The sequence below is a fragment of the Mya arenaria genome, chromosome 8 (genome assembly GCF_026914265.1).
Source record: "Mya arenaria isolate MELC-2E11 chromosome 8, ASM2691426v1".
Classification (NCBI taxonomy): domain Eukaryota; kingdom Metazoa; phylum Mollusca; class Bivalvia; order Myida; family Myidae; genus Mya; species Mya arenaria.
In genome coordinates this window covers 3,550,793-3,567,945 of record NC_069129.1, presented here as the reverse complement: position 1 = coordinate 3,567,945, position 17,153 = coordinate 3,550,793, and the positions used below count along the sequence as shown (strand labels likewise).

At 39.5% G+C, this 17,153-nt stretch overlaps 1 protein-coding gene across 1 annotated transcript; it reads right to left on the bottom strand.

Moving 5' to 3' along the window:
• Nucleotides 1-7,018: 7,018 nt before the first annotated feature.
• LOC128243842 (origin recognition complex subunit 6-like) lies at nt 7,019-17,111 on the bottom strand. The gene is made up of 7 exons (XM_052961825.1): nt 16,974-17,111; nt 15,148-15,286; nt 14,668-14,831; nt 12,658-12,744; nt 8,609-8,721; nt 8,294-8,362; nt 7,019-7,616 (listed from the first exon to the last, which is right to left on the bottom strand). The coding sequence occupies exons 1-7, from the start codon at nt 17,030-17,032 to the stop codon at nt 7,501-7,503; spliced, it is 747 nt and encodes a 248-aa protein (XP_052817785.1). The 5' UTR covers nt 17,033-17,111; the 3' UTR covers nt 7,019-7,500.
• Nucleotides 17,112-17,153: the final 42 nt, after the last annotated feature.

Below are 17,153 nucleotides of genomic sequence, written 5' to 3'. Positions count from 1 at the left end.
TACCATTTGTTATTCTTTGTGCATGTGTATCTATGTACTGGTCCGGGTAGTAAATAGTTTGGAAATTGGAAATGAAGTTTGTTCCAGAAAGGAAAATCAGAAAATAATATGTTTTATGTTTTAAGGAAAATACATTTTAGGTTTATAAAAAGAAACTGTTATGAAATCTTTGCTAAGAGTCATTGAGGGGACACAAAAAAGCTGTTTCGTAATCTAACCTTTGCCACATGAAGTGTGGCCTGTGATTATGCACAGAATACTTATTATGTGCTTAACACAATGTGTTGGTGTGGTCACAATAATGGCTGCCTGAGGTTTGAGGTATTGTGTGGAGTGGTCACAATAATGGCTACCTGAGGCTTGAGGTATTGTGTATTGTGTGGAGTGGCCACAATAATGGCTACCTGAGGCTTGAGGTATTGTATGGCGTGGTCACAATAATGGCTACCTGAGGCTTGAGGTATTGTGTGGAGTGGTCACAATAATGGCTACCTGAGGTTTGAGGTATTGTGTGAAGTGGTCACAATAATGGTTACCTGAGGTTTCAGGTATTGTGTGGAGTGGTCACAATAATGGCTGCCTGAGGTTAGAGGTATTGTGTGGAGTGGTCACAATAATGGCTACCTGAGGTTTGGGGTATTGCATGGAGTGGTCACAATAATGGCTACCTGAGGTTAGAGGTATTGTGTGGAGTGGTCATAATAATGGCTACCTGAGGTTTGAGGTATTGTGTGGAGTGGTCACAATAATGGCTACCTGAGGTTTGAGGTATTAATGGCTACCTGAGGTTAGAGGTATTGTGTGGAGTGGTCATAATAATGGCTACCTGAGGTTAGAGGTATTGCGTGGAGTGGTCACAATAATGGCTACCTGAGGTTTGAGGTATTGTGTGGGTGGTCACAATAATGGATACCTGGGGTTTGAGGTATTGTGTGGAGTGGTCACAATAATGGCTACCTGAGGTATGAGGTATTGTGTGGGTGGTCGCAATAATGGCTACCTGAGGTTTGAGGTATTGTGCGGAGTGGTCACAATAATGGCTACCTGAGGTTTGAGGTATTAATGGCTACCTGAGGTTTGAGGTATTGTGTGGCATGGTCACAATAATGGCTACCTGAGGTTAGAGGTATTGGGTGGCATGGTCACAATAATGGCTACCTGAGGTTAGAGGTATTGGGTGGCATGGTCACAATAATGGCTACCTGAGGTTAGAGGTATTGTGTGGCATGGTCAAAATAATGGCCTCCTGAGGTTAGAGGTATTGTGTGGAGTGGTCACAATAATGGCTACCTGAGGCTTGAGGTATTGTGTATTGTGTGGAGTGGCCACAATAATGGCTACCTGAGGCTTGAGGTATTTTATGGCGTGGTCACAATAATGGCTACCTGAGGCTTGAGGTATTGTGTGGAGTGGTCACAATAATGGCTACCTGAGGTTTGAGGTATTGTGTGAAGTGGTCACAATAATGGTTACCTGAGGTTTGAGGTATTGTGTGGAGTGGTCACAATAATGGCTGCCTGAGGTTTGAGGTATTGTGTGGAGTGGTTACAATAATGGCTACCTGAGGCTTGAGGTATTGTGTGGAGAGGTCACAATAATGGCTACCTGAGGCTTGAGGTATTGTGTGGAGTGGTCACAATAATGGTTACCTGAGGCTTGAGGTATTTTGTGGAGAGGTCACAATAATGGCTACCTGAGGTTTGGGGTATTGCATGGAGCGGTCACAATAATGGCTACCTGAGGTTAGAGGTATTGCGTGGTCACAATAATGGCTACCTGAGGTTTGAGGTATTGTGTGGAGTGGTCACAATAATGGCTACCTGAGGTTTGAGGTATTAATGGCTACCTGAGGTTTGAGGTATTGTGTGGCGTGGTCACAATAATGGCTACCTGAGGTTTGAGGTATTAATGGCTACCTGAGGTTTGAGGTATTGTGTGGCGTGGTCACAATAATGGCTACCTGAGGTTAGAGGTATTGGGTGGCATGGTCACAGTAATGGCTACCTGAGGTTAGAGGCATTGGGTGGCATGGTCACAATAATGGCTACCTGAGGTTAGAGGTATTGTGTGGCATGGTCACAATAATGGCCTCCTGAGGTTAGAGGTATTGTGTGGAGTGGTCACAATAATGGCCACCTGAGGCTTGAGGTATTGTGTGGAGTGGCCACAATAATGGCTACCTGAGGCTTGAGGTATTGTATGGCGTGGTCACAATAATGGCTACCTGAGGCTTGAGGTATTGTGTGGAGTGGTCACAATAATGGCTACCTGAGGTTTGAGGTATTGTGTGGAGTGGTCACAATAATGGCTACCTGAGGTTTGAGGTATTGTGTGGAGTGGTCACAATAATGGCTGCCTGAGGTTTGAGGTATTGTGTGGAGTGGTCACAATAATGGCTACCTGAGGTTTGAGGTATTGTGTGGAGTGGTCACAATAATGGCTACCTGAGGCTTGAGGTATTGTGTGGAGAGGTCACAATAATGGCTACCTGAGGCTTGAGGTATTGTGTGGAGTGGTCACAATAATGGTTACCTGAGGCTTGAGGTATTTTGTGGAGAGGTCACAATAATTGCTACCTGAGGTTTGGGGTATTGCATGGAGTGGTCACAATAATGGCTACCTGAGGTTAGAGGTATTGTGTGGAGTGGTCACAATAATGGCTACCTGAGGCTTGAGGTATTGTGTGGAGTGGTCACATTAATGGCTACCTGAGGTTTGAGGTATTGCGTGGAGTGGTCACAATAATGGCTACCTGAGGTTAGAGGTATTGTGTGGAGTGGTCACAATAATGGCTACCTGAGGTTTGAGGTATTGCGTGGAGTGGTCACAATAATGGCTACCTGAGGTTTGAGGTATTGCATGGAGTGGTCACAATAATGGCTCCCTGAGGTTTGAGGTATTGTGATAGCCTTCTTGTGGTTGTAAGTATGCATTACTTTAACCTAAGCCACAACTCTAAAACAGGTCAAGATATTCAAATGAAACTTTGTACACATAGATGCACATGTGTAGCAAGGTGTATTGCTATAACTTTAGAAATAATAATTGTAATTTTGAATCTTTAAAAACAATTCTCCCTAGAGGGAGGGCAAATAGTTGCCTCTTTGTCTATCTGTCCCTCCATTCCCTTGTCCCATGAAATCACTTCAAACTACTGATGGGATTGAAAATGGCAATTAGATGAAGTGCAGTGCACAAGAACCATAATCCTATCTGCATAATGATTGAGTTATATAACCATTTTATCATAATTGGTGCTTGCACACCCTAGTTCTTAAAAGCAGTTCAAAACTATGGATGGGATTAAAACTAGAGATTGCTTTTTTGAAAAAGCGCTTGTCTCCCCTATTGTGTGGTCGTAGCTGAGGAAAAATAAAAGATGGACATGAAATTTGTAACTTTGGACTGGAGACAAACCAACAGTGAAGTTTGGTTTATTAGATTATATTAAATAGTGAAGAGAAGAAAGTGTTGTTGATTAATCATGGAAAATGTAAACGAAGTTTGCATTGTATGAAGTTCCTGGGCGCAAGCGTTATTCAATTATTGATCGGAAACCATTTTTCAGCTCACAGTCATCGTGACCATGACCTTTTACCTACTGATCACAACATCAATAGGGATCATCTACATAACCAACTTGCATACCAAGTATTAAGTTCTTGGGTGCAAGTGTTCTTTAGTTACTGAGCGGTAACCATTTCTTCAACTCAAGGTCATGGCAACCTTGACCTTTGACCTACTGATCTCAAAATCAATAGGGGTCATCTACTAGTCATGACCGACTAGCGTACCAAGAATGAAGTTCCTGGGTACAAGCGTTCTTAAGTTATTGAGCAGAAACCATTTTTAAGCTTAAGGTCACCGCCAACGTATCATTTTTTACCTGAAGGTAACCTTGACCTTTGACCTTTTGATCTGAAAATCAATAGGGGTCATCTTCTAGTCATGAACAACTAGCTTACCAAGTATGAAGTTCCTGAAACCAAAGGATCTTTAGTTATTGAGCGGAAACTTTTTCTTCACTTCAAGGTCATGGCAACCTTGACCTTTGACCTAGTGATCTCAAAATCAATATGGGTCATCTTCTAGTCATGACCAACTAGCATACCAAGTATGAAATTCCTGGTTGCAAGCGTTCTCTAGTTATTGAGCGGAAACAGTTTCTTCACCTCAAGGTCACGGTGACCTTGACCATTGACCTACTGATCTCAAAATCAATAGGAGTCATCTACTAGTCATGAACAACTATGAAGTTCCTGGGTACAAGCTTTCTTTAGTTATTGAGCAGAAACCATTTTTTAGCTTAAGGTCACTGCCAACATAACATTTTTTACCTGAAGGTAACCTTGACCTTTGACCTTTTGATCTCAAAATCAATAGGAGTCATCTAATAGTCATGAACAACTAGCATACCAAGTATGAAGTTCCTGGACCCAAAGGATCTTTAGTTATTGAGTGGAAACCGTTTCTTCACCTCAAGGTCACGTTGACCCTGATCTTTGACCTAGTGACCCCAAATTCAATAGGGGTCATCTACTAGTCATGACCAACTAGCATACCAAGTATGAAGTTCCTGGGTCTAAGAGTTCTATAGTTATTGGGCGGAAACGAAGTGTGACGTACTGACTGACTGACTGACAGACTGGACTGACTGACGGACAGGGCAAAAACAATATGTCTCCCCATGAATGGGGGAGACATAAAGATATTACACGCAAATGATTTTTACATGGAAGGTCACCACGACCTTGACTATTGACCTTGTTACCCCCAAAACAATTGGGATCATCTAGACATCATGACCAACCTCACTTCAAAGTTTGGTGAACCTAGATCAAAGCATTCTCCTGATATTGCACGGAAATATTTTTTTACATTAGAGGTCACAGCGACGTTGACCTTTGACCTTGTGACCCCCCAAAATATAGGAGTTTTCTAAACCTCATGATCAACCTCCCTACCAAGTTTGGTGAACCTAGGTCAAACCATTCTCAAGATATTGAGCGGAAATGTTTTTTACATTGGGGGTCGCCGCGACCTTGACCTTTGACCTAGTGACCCCAAAAACAATAGGGATCTTCTACACCTCATGACCAACCTCCCTACCAAGTTTGGTGAACCTAGGTCAAACCGTTCTCAAGATTTTGAGCGGAAATGTTTTTTATATTGGGGGTCGCCGCGACCTTGACCTTTGACCTAGTGACCCCAAAAACAATAGGGATCCTCTACACCTCACGACCAACCTCCCTACCAAGTTTGGTGATCCTAGGTCATGCGGTTTTCCAGTTATCGATCGGAAACGAAGTGTGACGTACGGTTGGACTGACGGACTACCGGACTGACGGACAGGGCAAAAACAATATGTCTCCCCCAGAGAGGGGGAGACATAATAAAACTTGGTATACACATAGATGGCAATGGGAGGACGTGCTGTACACAAGAACCATAATCTTATCATGCATAAGTATTAAGTTATCTTCCCTTGATCATGTTTTCATAATTGGCGCTTGTACACCCTTGAAAATACTAAATGGATTGAAATAAAACTTCAAATATAGGTATCTGGCAATGAAAGGAAGTGTCATACACAAGAACTATAATCCTATCATGCATATTTAATAAGCAAACTCCCCTTAACCATTTTTTTATTATTGTTATTGTCCAGAAAATAACTTAAAATCTACAGATGGTATTGAAATAAACCTTGTTATATACACAGATGGCAATGACTGAAAGTGCAGAACACAAGAACCATAATCATATTTATTAAGTTATCTCCCCTATGTAAACATTTTTAATAATTGGTGTTTATCCGGGCCATATCTTAACCAATACTAAAGGGATTGAAATGAAATTTCAAATAAGATTTATTGAAATAAGGGGGAAGATCAGCGCACAAGAACCCTACTCTTCAATTATAATCATTTAGTTATCTCCTCTTTACCATTTTTTTATAATTGATGCTGGTATAGATTATATCTTAAAAAATTCTAAAGGGTATGAAATAAAACTTATTTTATACATAGATCCTGCCTTGTATATTCTTTTTGATGCCATCCTCTTTCCCAGACAAAATGTATTTTTAAAAGAGGGTGCTTGTCTTGTGAATATCTTGTAATATACTAAATGGATTGAAATGAAACTTTAAATGATTGACATTTGGCAATAAGAGGATGTTCAGGAACCAAGAATCAAATCCTGCCCTGCACTTTTTGAGTTATCTCCCCTGAAACTCTCCTTAGTCTGATAGTTTTTGAAAATGGGAGTTTGTTATGGCCACATCTTGGAAAATACTTTTGGGATTGAAATGAAGCTTGAAATGTAGATAGATGACAATGGGAGGAAGTGCAGTGCAGAACCATAATCCTGCCCTGCATATTTTTTTAACTCTCCTTTTCTTAATATTTTTTGATAATGGATGCTTGTCTGAAAGTACTGACGGGATTAACATGAAAATGTAGATAGATGGAAATACAGGAGGTGCAGAACCCCAGAATAATAATCCTATCCTGCATACAAGTATTAATTTTATTAGCACCTCTTGACCCCATAGTTTTAAAAAATGGGTGATTGTCCAGGCCATATCTTGGAATTTACTACAAGGATTCAAAGGAAACTTGGTATATAATTATATGGCAATGACAGGAAGTGTAGTACCCAAGAATAATAACCCTACCTTAGATATTTATTTCGTTATTTTTCCTTTACATGATATTTTTCCATAATGGGTGCTTGTTACATGGGTGACATTATAAAAATTTTGAAGTGAGAATTTCAAAAGCTGTTGTTTTGTTATTTCAATGCTTAAAAATTATTTAATATAAATGGTGACCTACTTTTTGACCCAGTATGACATTTAATTGAAGATTATTTGATATTTACACATATTCTGAACCGAGTATGTAGCTGCAAGGGTGTAAACTAGACAATATTGACAACACATGACCGACAACAATTGCAACAGTTTGCCATTAGGGAATTAAAAAGAAACTATACAAATATTGAACAATTTTTATTCAAAAGCAATAAATTATGTTTAAACTGACATCAACATTTTTTTTACAACCAACAAATATCTGACCTATGAGAATAAGTATGAACCTTGTTTCCATGACATGTATAATTATGTAATTTTGATAAAATTACATTTTTTAAAAAATTTACATACAAAAGAATTTAATGGTGTAAACTAAAATACATAGTATGGCCTGTACAAATGAATCAAAGAATATTAGAATACCAAAACAGGAAATCGAATAACCAAAACAATGATCAATAATTCATTGTCATTTGTAGTTTAGTCATATATGACATTAACATACATGCAGGTGACATGTACTTATTTCATTCGAATTAAGTGATGATTCAAGTTCCAGATGCTGCATGCTTGGTGTGCCTTACAATTCCATTTCTATCAGTACTTTGAAACAAGCTAATAAGCCTAATAACAGATACACAAATCATCAATGTGGTCTTTTTCACAGTCTGTCCTTTTCATCAAGAGTTTGCTTTTGCAGCATTTTCCAAAATTTTCCGTTTCCATTCCTCGAAGTCTATGCGTCGCTCCACTTCCTCCTCCTCATCATCAGCTCGTGGTTTCTTTTCTGGCATGTCTGAAAGAATGCAGGGGAACTACAAGACAAATTCTTGAAGAGAAATTTCTTGCAAACACAAGATAGTTACAAAGAATAGAAAGTTACCATGCAATGCAAGAAAACCAGATTTTCATTGATTGGAAGAAGAACTCAAGCTCAACCCAGAAAAAGAGTATAAACATTCTTATTCCAGTAAAAAGGCGGTAGTTTTTATTCCCAACAAAATAAAAGCACTCGATAATACTGGTTTTATCTTAAATGTAAACTTCTTGAGTGAAACTCAAATGAAAATTGGTGAAAATGTTCTACTTTCGTTTGTAAACATGCATGTGTTTGATGGGAGAATCGGAATGATAACTCCATAAACAATATGTTTACAAAATAACGGAAAAACGTGTGAAGATTAAACATATTTATATGGCACTGCATTCCCCGATTTCTCAAATAAGCCCTCATAATTGTGATATTAGATAAAATAACGAGTCATACTAACGTTTTATGATGATATCCGTTCTTTTGCTCTAGCTTGGAAGTGTCATTGGCTCTTTTTTATATACAGCTCCTAAAAGAGCGAAACAATGGCTCCTGATAGAGCTGGAGCCACTGTTTCGCACCCGTGTGTACAGGACCTGATTACAGTATGTGTTTCTTATAGGAAAAAACAAACAGACTGCTGTTTTGTCACAAAACCTCACCTTGTGCTTGCCTTTCTATTTCATCTAACAATGTGGACCCTCGTTTCTTCGTTGTACTCTTCTTTTCTCCTTAAAGACCAAAATCAGACTTGTTCAGTTTTGTTCAATGTATAATTTGGTAGTTTATTACCAAAATAAAAGGTCATTATTATCATGATAACCTTCACCACATCTTAAAAGCATTTTTGCTACCAAATATCTAGTAAAAACCCAGGCAAATGTAAATGCTTCTGAAGTACCAATACATTTTATAGACATTTTTTTTTTAATTATCATCAACTTTGTCAATTTTCAATCACAGAATGATTGACCCACCTTCTAAACTATCAGCAATTTTCTCCATCTCTGTAGTGAGGGTATCAAAGCATGACCTCTTGACAGCACACAACTCCTTGAACTTTCCCCTGTCAACCTTCATCTTCTGTTTCCTAGATTACAATGAAACAGCAGATAAGTACACTTACATATATGCTCAATGGCTTCATTTTATAGTTATAATAGTAACACTGAGTTTGTGAAGTCTTTTCTTTATTAACATTTTAACTGTTTAAATGCAAAATTAATTGTGCAAGCTTATTTTTCATAAACAGAGTCGAACTTTTTTCAGAACTGATCAAAGCCCATAAGCCAGAAACTAAGGGATGAGCCCAGCAGCCAGGAACTACAGGGACAAGCATAGCAGCCAGAATCTACAAGGATGAACCCAGCAGCCGTAATCTACAGGGATGAGCCCAGCAGCCAGACACTACAGTGATAATCCCAGCAGTCAGAAACTACAGCAATGAGCCCTACAGCCAGAAACTACAGTAATGAGCCCAACAGCCTGACACTACAGGGATGAGCCCAGCAGCTAGAAACTACAAGGATGAGCCCAGCAGCCAGAATCTACAGAGATGAGCTCAGCAGCCAGAAACTACAGGGATGAGCCCAGCAGCCAGAATGTACAGGGATGAGCCCAGCAGCCAGAAACTACAGGGATGAGCCCAGCAGCTAGAAACTACAGTAGTGAGCCCAGCAGCCAGACACTACAGGGATGAGCCCAGCAGCCAGAAAATACAGGGATGAGCCCAGCAGCTAGAAACTACAGTAGTGAGCCCAGCAGCCAGACACTACAGGGATGAGCCCAGCAGCCAGAAACTGCAGGGATGAGCCCAGCAGCTAGAAACTACAGTTGTGAGCCCAGCAGCCAGACACTACAGGGATGAGCCCAGCAGCCAGAAAATACAGTAGTGAGCCCAGCAGCCAGACACTACAGGAATAAGCCCTGCAGCCAGAATCCCAGCAGCAAAAATCTGCAGGGATGAGCCAAGCAGCCAGAATCTACAAGGATGAACCCAGCAGCTGGAATCTACAGGGATGAGCCCAGCAGCCAGACACTACAGGGATAATCCCAGCAGTCAGAAACTACAGTCATGAGCCCTACAGCCAGAAACTACAGTAGTGAGACCAGCAGCCAGACACAACAGGGATGAGCCCAGCGGCCAGAACCTACAGGAATAAGCCCAGCAGCCAGACACTACAGGGATGAGCCAAGCAGCCAGAACCTACAGGAATAAGCCCAGCAGCCAGAAACTACAGTAATAAGCCCAGCAGCCAGAAACTACAGTAGTGAGCCCAGCAGCAAGAATCTGCAGGGATAAGCATAGCAGCAAAAAATTACATTAATGAGCCCAGCAGCCAGAAACTACAGTAATGAACCCAGCAGCCTGACACTACAGGGATGAGCCCAGCAGCCAGAATCTACAGGGATAAGCCTAGCAGCAAGAAACTACAGTAATGAGCCAAACAGCCAGAATATACAGAGAAAAGCCTAGCAGCAAGAAACTACAGTAATGAGCCCAGCAGCCAGAAACTACAGTAATGAGCCCAGCAGCCAGAATATACAGTGATGAGCCCAGCAGCCTGACACTACAGGGATGAGCCCAGCAGCTAGAAACTACAGGGATGAGCCCAGCGGCCAGAATCTACAGGGATGAGTCCAGCCGCCAGACACTACAGGGATGAGCCCAGCAGCCAGAAACTAAAAGGATGAGCCCAGCAGCCAGAAACAACAGTAATGAGCCCAGCAGCCTGACACTACAGGGATGAGCCAAGCAGCCAGAATCTACAGTAATGAGCCCAGCAGCCAGAATCTACAGGGATGAGCTCAGCAGCCAGAATCTACAGTAATGAGCCCAGCAGCCAGAATCTATAGGGATGAGCCCAGCAGCCAGAATCTATGGGATAAGCCAAGCAGCCAGACACTACAGGGATGAGCCCAGCAGCCAGAATCTAAAGGGATGAGCCCAGCAGCTAGAAACTACAGTTATGAGCCCAGCAGCCAGAATCTACAGGGATAAGCCTAGCAGCATGAACTACAGTAATGAGCCCAGCAGCCAGATTCTACAGGGATAAGCCTAGCAGCAAGAAACTACAGGTATGAGCCCAGCAGCCAGAAACTACAGTAATGAACCCAGCAGCCAGAATCTACAGTAATGAGCCCAGCAGCCAGAAACTACAGGAATGAACCTAGCAGCCAGAAACTACAGTAATGAGCCAAGCAGCCAGTCACTACAGGAATGAACCCAGCAGCCAGAATCTACAGTAGTGAGCCAAGCAGCCAGAAACTACAGGGATAAGCCTAGCAGAAAGAAACTACAGTAATGAGCCCAGCAGCCAGAAACTACAGTAATGAGCACAGCAGCCAGAAACTACAGGGATATGCCTAGCAGCAAGAAACTACAGTAATGAGCCCAGCAGCCAGAAACTACAGAGATAAGCCTAGCAGCAAGAATCTACAGGGATGAGCCCAGCAGCCAGAATCTACAGGGATGAGTCCAGCAGCCAGAATCTACAGTGATGAGCCCAGCAGCCTGACACTACAGGTATGAGCCCAGCAGCCAGAATCTACAGGGATAAGCCTAGCAGCAAGAAATTACAGTAATGAGCCAAGCAGCCAGAATCTACAGGGATGAGCCCAGCAGCCAGAATCTACAGTGATGAACTAAGCAGCCTGACACTACAGTAATGAGCCCTGCAGTCAGAAACTACAGAGATAAGCCTAGCAGCAAGAAACAACAGTAATGAGCCCAGCAGCCAGAAACTACAGTAATGAGCCCAGCAGCCAGAATCTACAGTGATGAGCCCAGCAGCCTGACACTACATGGATGAGCTCAGCAGCCAGAATCTACAGTGATGAGCCCAGCAGCTAGAAACAACAGGGATGCTCCCAGCAGCCAGAATCTACAAGGATTGGCCCAGAAGCCAGAATCTACAGGGATGAGCCCAGCAGTCAGAAACTACAAGGATTGGCCCAGAAGCCAGAATCTACAGTAATGAGCCTAGCAGCCTGACACTACAGGGATGAACCCAGCAGCTAAAAATACAGGGATGAGCCCAGCAGCCAGAAACTACAGTAATGAGCCCAGCAGCCAGAATCTACAGGGATGAGCCCAGCAGCCAGAATCTACAGGGATGAGCCCAGCAGCCAGAATCTACAGGGATGAGCCCAGCAGCCAGAATCTACAGGGATGAGCCCAGCAGCCAGAATCTAAAGGGATGAGACCAGCAGCCAGAATCTATAGGTATGAGTCCAGCAGCCACAATCTACAGGGATGAGCCCAGCAGACAGAATCTACAGGGATAAGCCTAGCAACAACAAACTACAGTAATGAGCCCAGCAGCCAGAATCTACAGGGATAAGCCTAGCAGCCAGAAACTACAGTAATTAGCCCAGCAGCCAGAAACTACAGTAATTAGCCCAGCAGCCAGAATCTACAGTAATGAGCCCAGCAGCCAGAAACTACATGAATGAACCTAGCAGCCAGAAACTACAATAATGAGCCCAGCAGCCAGAAACTACAAGAATGAACCCAGCAGCCAGAATCTACAGTAATGAGCCCAGCAGCCAGAAATTACAGTGATGAGATCAGCAGCCAGAACATACAGGGACATGACCAGCAGTGTTTGTACATGGGCACACAGATTAAAAGCCCAACACACAGGACACAAACAAGACAAAAATTACCAAGTTTTACTGTCGATAGTAAATGGTTCTTCTCAACAGAACATGGTTGAAATCATCAGAATATATCATAAGTATTTGACAATGTGCTCCATTTTTTCCAAATCCAATTGGGGCTGCTAATTGCAATTTTATGTTTTTAAAATTAAAACTAGATTTTACCTGACTGCTCCGGTGTATATATATTTTAGCCTACTATCAATCCTTAAATTTAGCAAATGTTTTTCGAAGATATTTGGACGTTGTTTGATATTGAAGACACTGCCTTGAAATACTTGGGAGTTATAACAGAGGAGTTTATTGGAGATACATAATCAGTGTCCATGAGATCAAAAACCACTGGTGCAATAATTTGACCTACCTGCATGCTGCACATAGCGCTGCCCCCTGGAAAAGGCTGGTGTTGAAGTCCATATCGTCCCCTCCCACTTGCTTACTCGCAGAGTACCTGCAGAAAAAAGTAGTCTTTTATTGAAACATAAACAAACAAATGCTAAACAGTAATTTTAGTTGATGCCATTTCAAAAGAATTTGGAATTGCATTTTATTCCTTTCACTTCTCTCGAGACCAGAGATAAATAAAAAGGGACAACTCAATAGTTAATTTCTTGATACATGCAGTTCTATTAAAAACAAGAGCTGTCATAGAGACAGCGCGCTTGACTATTCCGCTGCTTTTCAGTGTAAAGATTGAAAAGTTTTGGCGAAACATGCATGGATCACTGTTAGATTAGATTTCAATGCAATACATGATGTGCGGAGATATTAACATAAATGTGGTTACATGAAAAAATTTAACCAGAATTTTTAAGTGTAATAATAAAGGGCCATTATTTGAAAAACACAGTTATCTAACTTGATTATTCAATTAGGTTGGGTGGTTGAATACCATTGTATAAAGTCTCAATGCAATACATCAAGTTACAAGTTGCTGAGATATTATCCTATGTGTGCTAACATGCAAGACCTTCTAAGGCCTAAAAAAAAAATACATTTGGTTCGGGTTACCCGACCCTACCTACGGAATAGGCGCCGACCCTACCGTTTTTATAGTCAGTTTGAAAAAAAATGAAAAACTAAAAAAAAAAAAAAAAAAAAAAAAAAAAAATTCGTTTTTTTTTTAATTGCTTTTTAATATTAAGTTTAAACCTTAAATGTACAGAAGATAGCTTTAACACCATTCTCCAATGATGAAAATTATATTCTTATATAAAACCTAATAAAAAAAAAAATAAAAAAAAATAAAAAGCCTACCTACCCTACCTATTTTTTTTAAGGATGTAACCCTAACCAAACAATTTTTTTTTAGGCCTAAGTCGCATAATAAAGGGACAAAAATTATATAATATGAAAGATAGAGTTATCTTACTTGATTAAATAAGAAGGTTAAATGGTTGGGAGCCTGTGTGTAAAGTTTCAATGCAATACATGATGTATTTGCTGAAGCATTGACTTAAAAGTGGTTACATGCAAAACCGTAACCAGAATTTCTATGTTGAATAAAAAGGGGCCATTATTTGAATTCAATGCAAACTAGAGTTATCTTACTTGGTTATTTAAGTAGATTGGATGGTTGAGTACCATTTTATAAAGTCTCAATGCAATTCATCCAGTAGTTGCTGAGATATTAACCTATGTGTGCTTACATGCAAAACCTTGACCAGAATTTCTGAGTTGAATAATAAAGGGCAATTATTTGCATTAAATGCAAACTAGAGTTATCTAACTTGGTAAATTAAGTAGGTTGGATGGTTGAGTACCATTGTATCAAGTCTCAATGCAATACCTCAAGCAGTTGCTGAGATATTAACCTATGTGTGCTTGCACGCAAAACCTTAACCAGAATTTCTAAGTCAAATAATAAAGGCCTATTATTTGCATTAAATGCAAACTAGAGTTATCTAACTTGGTTAATTGAGTAGGTTGGATGGTTGAGTACCATTGTATCAAGTCTCAATGCAATTCCTCAAGTAGTTGCTGAGATATTAACCTATGTGTGCTTGCACGCAAAACCTTAACCAGAATTTCTAAGTCAAATAATAAAGACCTATTATTGGCATTAAATGCAAAGTAGAGTTATCAAACTTGGTTAATAAAGTAGGTTGGATGGTTGAGTACCATTGTATGAAGTCTCAATGCAATACATCCAGTAGTTGCTGAGATATTAACCTATGTGTGATTACACCCAAAACCTTAACCAAGGGGTGACGCCGACGCCGACGCTTGGGTAAGAAGTATAGCTCTCCTTATTCTTCGAATAGTCGAGCTAAAATCAAAAAGTGAGGTGCTAAGAATTTTTTTTTAAATTCTATGTGTAAATAGTAACATAAATATGCATTATGTGATATGTTTGTTCAATATTACTCCTTACTTTTGAAGAATTCTCTGAGCGAGATCCACTACACCTGGACATCCAAACTGCACGGCCAGGTCCCTTACTGTGGTAACCCTCTGTACTTCCAGGATACTTTCAATGGTCTTCAGACACACCAAGTACTGCTGCTTCGTGGTGCCAGAGACCCGCACCACTGACGCCTGTAAAAGGGAAGTTTTTTTTATAACTCTTGTAATGTAAACCAACACTCCTTTTTTCAGGCATTCATTTGCAATTTGGAAATAATATTATCTATCACAGAAAATATTTATAATTTGAGAAGAAAATGTAATTTATTTAAGATAAAGTCTGCACATTTTCAAAATTATTTTCCAATTGGGAATGAGCAAGAGGCCATAAAAAGGGACAGTCAGAGGTCTAACAAGAGCTTTACAAGTGTTTATCAATCAAATTTGAAAGTAAAATTATAAATTCATCAACTTCTTTTTTAATGTACAGGTTCAGCTCTACTCCAACCTTGTCCACATAGTGGTTCAACATGGAGGCGGCCAGGTCGATGCAGGCAAGAGTTTTACAGGCACCTGTTAACTTGAGAGCCGCGAGGCTGGCATTACTGCTTCGAATGTCCACCAGCTGACTGTATTCCTTTGCCTTCCTGTATGGACATGAAAGAACATGCTGAATGCAATGTCAATAAGTTCTATTTTTGAAGATGAGTTTTCACAATACTTAGCAACTGTCAAAAATCAACAATGTAGATCTTCTTAACGTTGTCATGAAACAAGCTTTTATAAATGCTGATTGGTCAGGATTTGCATGTTTTGTCAATGGTTATAAATGTATTTCTCTGTCTGAATTATATGTCAGGGTACATTAAATATTAAATATTTAAGTCTGGCAAGAAAAGTAACAGCGTCATTTGACGAATTATTTCTAAGATTTTTTCTACAATTTGCTGGGCGATACTATTTCCCAGTCCCGGTCTCATCCGGTCTGATTTCAAAATTTAATAGTAGCTATCTGGTGTGATTGAGAAGGTGTGAATGACCGCGGGGTAATAGGATTACAAAAGATTACAGTTGATTAACATGCTAAGAAAACAAACATTATGCATAAGATGATAACTATTTCACCATTTATTTCATATTTTATATCAATAAAACAAATAATAAATTAAGGCAAAGATAAATATAAACATGTACGTAAATTGCCATCAACGAGTGTAATGACAACTTTGTTTTACTATAGCAGACTTGTAACGTCCACCATCCCAGCATCCTTACGATCATACTTTTGAAATTATCTCCGTGATAAATTTTAATTCCTACGAAAATATTATTGCCTTAGTACTATTAAACAAAAATTTGAAAATAATGACTCTAATGACAAATTAAATCCAGTTTAGATCACTGTCTGGTATATATTGAACAACTTTGTTGTTATTATTCAACATCAATGCATAATGTTACTATATATTCTTCTACCCAGTGTTAAATAGTAAAGAGTTGTAGCGTTACAGAAATGTCAAAATAACACGGTGCGGGGTGATACAGGAATCCAGTGGATTTCACGTGAAATCCACTCAAAACGTGAAATTCACTCAGAACTCAGTTATTTTAATTAATAATTTAATTTTTTTGTATACATATTAGAAAGTGCCTCATGAAGGGTTTATATTTCAAATTTTATTGAAATTGGTCAAAAAATAAAGAAGTTAGAGCAATTTTTCATTTTTTTCCAAAAATAGATCGGAAATCGAGGTGAAATCCAGATTCCGATAAGTGAAATCCACTCATAACTCATTAATTTTAAAAAATAATTTTCTGTATTTGTATATTTATTAGAAAGTGCCTCATAAAAGGTTTATATATCAAATTTTATTGAAATTGGTCAAAAAATGAAGAAGTTAGAGCAATTTTTCGAAAATAGATCTGAAATCGAGGTGAAATCCAGTTTTCGAGAAGTGAAATCCACTCATTACTCATTAATTTTAATAAATAATTTTCTGTTTTTGTATATTTATTAGAAAGTGCCCCATAAAGGGTTTATATTTCAAATTGAAAAAAATGAAAAAATGCTCTAACTTCTTTATTTTTTGACCAATTTCAATAAAATTTGAAATATAAACCCTTCATGCGGCACTTTCTAATATGTATACAAAAAAAATAAATTATTAATTAAAATAACTGAGTTCTGAGTGGATTTCACGTTTTGAGTGGATTTCACGTGAAATCCACTGGATTCCTGTATCACCCCGCACCCAAATAACACGACCATTTGTCTTATGTATTACTGCCAACTGATCGTCTATTTTTAAAAACAAACTTACGTACACTTCTTACCTGATAACTCTCGGTGACGTGACACCAATTTTTTGGCTAAATGTCTGAAGATCACACATTTTGCACGAGAAATAATCGTAGATCTGTTATCAAATAGTGTTTACAATTTCCCGCAAACAAAGACCTGCTTGATTAAAAAATGAAGCCATCTGTATACTCGATTAAAACTAATAGGTAAGA